This window comes from Sinocyclocheilus grahami, unplaced genomic scaffold (genome assembly GCF_001515645.1).
Source record: "Sinocyclocheilus grahami isolate Dianchi unplaced genomic scaffold, SAMN03320097.WGS_v1.1 scaffold1055.1, whole genome shotgun sequence".
NCBI classification, from domain to species: Eukaryota; Metazoa; Chordata; class Actinopteri; order Cypriniformes; family Cyprinidae; genus Sinocyclocheilus; species Sinocyclocheilus grahami.
The window spans coordinates 386,690-391,824 of record NW_015506234.1 but is presented as its reverse complement, the minus strand read 5'-3'; the positions used below and the strand labels follow the sequence as shown (position 1 = coordinate 391,824).

Here is a 5,135-nt window from a genome sequence, read left to right as displayed (position 1 = left end):
GTTGTTCTCTTATTCAAATGATAAATTATATAACTAAACAAATAGATAATTGATTAGGTGAAACTGTGCGATTGAATTTGTCGTTGTATCATACATCCTAGTGCATACATGCAGTGTGGTGAATTATTATGGCTTATTATAGTCTATTTAGGGTATTTTAGTAATTTAAAAAACATGGGTTATCTTAAAACATTTTATTATAATATTACACCACCCAAATATGTATTTATTTCCTTGTAATTCTCGTTGTCATTGCAGGCTGGTTTATATTCACCATTAAGAAAAGTGATTAGTATAACCTGCTTAAAAATTGCCGTGAACTTAAAACAACAGGACAAAAACATAGTTGATGACTAAAAAATAACCATTTTATGACTAGACATTGTGAATGACAGTGGCATAATACAGTGACATAGGTTTTTTAGCCATATCAAAACAGTAGTCATGTGTATGGGTAAATTTTACCCACTGGCCCTTTTAGGTATACAGCGGCCTCTGGTGGTTTAAGTGTTAACCATAGTCCTAGGCTACGGGACTGTGTTGCACGTGATGTAGACAACATTCGAATAAAGTTTATTATGAATAAATGTTAAATAAAGTACATAAAATAAAATAAGCCTACAATAATTTTTTTTATCCATCCCACAAGTCTTGTAAGTCCATGTATTTTATTGTTATTATTATTATTATTGGTAATATTTTTATATTCGTTATGTATTTGATTTTTTTTTTACCTTCGTATTTGATTTTTTTTTTTACCTTCGTTTCGATCTCTTTTCTTAACGTTCAGGGCTGCGTTTCCGAAAAGCATCTTAAGTCTAATTCGATTGAAGAACCATTGTCATCATTTGGCTTACGATTCTTTTGGGAAATGCAGCCTTGACGAGTTTTGTAAATAATAGCCTATACTGTAAATGCCACTATCAACTAGAAGTTGTTCCCTCAATAGGATCTCATGGCCACAACATATTATCACGTTCCCACAAATTAATATCTCGTGACCACGACAAAACTAAACCAAAAAGAGTCGTAGACCTTTTTAAAGATGTAAGTTAGTTTATGAAGTTAATTGCATTCTTTAACATTAAATCTAGCAGTAACTCTGAACTCATGTAAACAAAGAACGCTTCTGTGCGCTGGCGTCCTCCCACAGGTTAAGAGATTTTAAACAAACACATTTAGTTAACCAAATGAAACAATACACATTTTAAATCTATAAAAGTGTGCATATTGAGAGAAGTAAACAGCAGCTGTTCATGTTAACAACTTCTTTAACTTGAGCAAACACTGCTAATACACATATGCATTTGTTAATAAAGTTAATAAAACGAAAACATGCATGTTTTAATGCTAGAGAATAACGATGGTGCCTGGATCAGTGAGCTGTGTCTCAGGCCGATGACGTCACTTCCAGGGAGGCATGCCCAGGCCTGTTGTACATGCCCCCGTCCCTTGACTCCACCCCCATGTCAAAACAGTGCCAGAAAGCGAGACGCGCAGAAACTTGAAGGGAAAGGGAAAACGGTTTCGCAAGCTCAAACTTGACTGAAACGCAAAATAAAAGCAGCGTTGCAAATAAATTAGTAGATATGGCCATGGAAAATATGTATTGCAAAATCATTGCTTTTGTGCTGTTTCATTTATATTTTGCAATTCTTTATTTTCTTTTGCGAAACTTTATTATTTTGCATATATAAGTGGCATTATATTGACTCCATAAAAAAGTCTTAAATTTGCTTTTAGAACTCTGCAGTTTCCCCTGATTGTTAAACATTTTGTAAAATCTAAATTCTAAAACCTAGTTTTCCACTACAGCACCCCTTTTCCGGCCCTTGTTTGGAAACTCCTGGTTTGGGAAAGTAATCACGTCTGAATAAAGCTTAACACATTTTAAATGCAATTGTTATGCCAGCATTTTGTTTTAATTGTATTTTTCAACATTAGTCTAATTTTTGGTTTCGCACAGTGGAAATGTCCGGAAATCTGATCCTGTCCGGATTGGATTTTTTGTGATTGCAATATCATATTGGTTTCAAACAATTTGATACAAAAACCCTTAAATATGATGCTACCTACCAAGGTATCTTCCAAAACTATATAAAGCATACCCATTTGATAATAGTGTTAGTCATGTGATATTATTGACAATGTGTTGTTTTTATTTTTGTTTACTTAAAAAAAAAATTTTTGTATTATATTATTTTAGATTTTTAAATTGAATTAACGTAAAAAATATTTACCTTCATTTAATTTAACAGCATTTTTTCCCCCTACTTAATATTAGGCTTTTGTTTACGTTTCATACAATTAAAAATAGGACTGTCATTAGAATAAAACAGTTGTGAGTAATGACTTCCAAACAGAATGAATGAAACCATAATGCCAATTCTTATCATTATTTAACAAAATATAATATATATAGGTTTTATCAGTATCTTGTCATCACTTTATTAAGTCGTGTCACTTTATTTAAACACATTATCATATGAGCAAAATCTAATGTCGATCAACTTCTAATTCATATGTATTTATACTGTATATCACTACATTAACCAACATCAATACATATTAATAATATATATATACATAACAATGTATATTAAATGTCTTGAGCATTTTAAACTTGTAGTTACACTGTTTTGCAGTTGAATGTGTCTGTTTATATTATTCAGTTTGCTCTGTATGGACAGTGTTCATTTTATTTGTGCAGGTCTTACAGGACTAAAAAATAGTCTTAAATATGATTTTAACAACTCTGCAGATACCCCTCATCATTAAAAAATTGTAATTCTACAATCTAACTTTCCACTAACACTCATTTTGCAGACCCCCAGTTTGAAAACTCTTGGTTTAGAAAACTGACCATGTCCGAATAAGGCTTAACACATTTGAAATTTAATTTTGATGATGCCTACCAGCAATTTTTCAAAACATAAATCTCATTTTTAGCCTTCCATCCTGCCAGTTAGCCTCCAGCAATATCATCTTGCATGCTATAGCTCATATAATACTCAATATCAGTGTGAGAATATTTCCCTGACCAATTACCTAATTAGTTTTCCTGATTGTGAAAGCTTGCCAACGCTGCTGATTCAGGTTGGCACGACACAAGCTGGCTTGACAATGTGCTACTTTAGCAGAAGTTCTCTGGCATTTACTCACATGCTGCACGTCTGTACTCTAATCGCTTTTTGTTTGGCTCTGATAGGAGATGATGACCAAACTGATAACTGAGACACCAGACCACCCCATTCCTTTCCTCATTGGCCATCTGCAAACCAAGCAGGAGAGTCCCGGCAGGATTCAGAGGACCCTGTCGGGATCTGCAGCGCTGTGGGCCGAGAGCTCCTCAGGTGGGTATAGTTCAGAATCCTTCAAGCTGCTTCACATATAGAGAAAATGTAGATCACTACCAGTAGTTTCTCTCTCTGTAGATTACAAAGGCACACGACGGGACTCCAGGGGTTATGAAAAACCTTGGCAGATCCATCCCAAGAAGCCCAAGAAATCAAAGAGCGACCTGGCCGTGTCCAACATTTCCCCTCCGTCTCCTGAGTCTAAATCATGTGAGTCCCGCTGCAAGAGCGAAGCTAGTGTCATTACATCAGTTTTATGTGATTCGGCTGACTGTTAATCTGAGATCAGCTGAGCATTTTCAGAGATCAGAAATAGAGGAGACCGTCTGTACACTAGTGAACAATGACAACTTCTATCTTTAGATAGTGCCATTATGGAGGCTATCAGCATGAGCTCTGAGTGATATGTATTGCTGAGGGAGTAACTCGTATCAGCGTCTTTAATAATTGAATATGATGCTCTGTTACTGACAGCGGTTCTATTTCTTGCTTGAGTGGAGGCTGTTGGCCAGTTTTGGGGAAATGGCACGAAGGGAGATTATAAATACGTGTAACCCCATTTTAAACTGTGGATGTGTGCATGTGCCCATTTCCAGTTGATTATTTAGATGGTTTTCACATCAGTGAGTTTGTAAAATCTTGTGATTGTGTTTCTATTTTTGTTCTTATATTTTAAAACAATTGTTCAACAAAATTTAAAATTGTTTATTAATGTCTTTCCGATTGTACTGTACAACCATTTTGCTCTTTTTTTTTCTTAAAATGAATGTAGACACGGCCAAGATCCAAAAAGATTTCCCCAAAATTTTGGGGAAAGGCTCAAAATTAAAGGGATAGTTCACCCAAAAATGAAAATTGTGTTATTAATTACACTCCCTCATGTCGTTTCAATCCCGTAAGACCTTCAATCAATTTTGGAATGCAAATTAAGATATTTTTGATGAAATCTGAGAGCTTTCTGACCCTGCATAGACAGCAATGCAACTGACACATTCATGGCCCAGAAAGGTAGTAAGTACATCGTTAAAATAGTCCATGTGACATCAGTGGTTCAACCTTAATTTCATGAAGCTACGAAAATACTTTAAGATATTTAAGATATCAAAAATCATCAGAAATATCTTAATTTGAGTTCTGAAGATGAACGAAGGTTTTACGGGTTTGAAACGACATGAGGGTGAGTAATTAGTGACAGAATTTTCATTTTTGGGTGAACTAAGTTATTATTTAATAATTTTGTGTACTGTGATAATAGAACCAAAAAACACAAAAATAAATGGCTAAAAAAACACAAAAATAAATGGCTAACACTTTTTTTATGAAGCCCGCATTTATAATACATTATAAGGGTATTCTTAAGGCATTATAATGAATGCATAATGCATTATAAAAAACCTTATAATATGTTGTATCATCTCATATTTTCATAAGAACAGTTTTAATATATTATAATATTTACTTATTTGTGGTTATAGCTTTTAAGAGTATGATGATTTATAACACAATGAACACGTTGCATCCACTTTTACAATGGATTATATTTCTCATAGTTATAATGTATTATAAGTCTCATATCTTGCCATTTTCCTTATGCTACTTTACTTAAAGCGGTCAAAGACCACTCATAAGTAGTAATAATAATAATAATAATAACAAAAAAAAATTATCTCAAACAGCCATAAGATCAGATATCAGACCAGATGAATGTGTAATATGACACATTTGCTTTGAACTATTTTTATTGTAATATCAGTTTGATTATTTTGATGGTACCCTTTA

General features: G+C 33.6%; 1 protein-coding gene across 1 annotated transcript in view; it reads left to right on the top strand.

The window, feature by feature from the left end:
* LOC107566197 (uncharacterized protein C8orf34 homolog) overlaps positions 1–5,135 on the top strand; it is a 119,788-nt gene that overhangs the window by 20,761 nt on the left and 93,892 nt on the right. The window contains exons 2-3 of the mRNA XM_016251571.1: positions 3,209–3,353; positions 3,435–3,566. Of these exons, the coding sequence (XP_016107057.1) occupies positions 3,209–3,353; positions 3,435–3,566 (277 nt within the window). The remainder of the gene's footprint in view (positions 1–3,208; positions 3,354–3,434; positions 3,567–5,135) is intronic.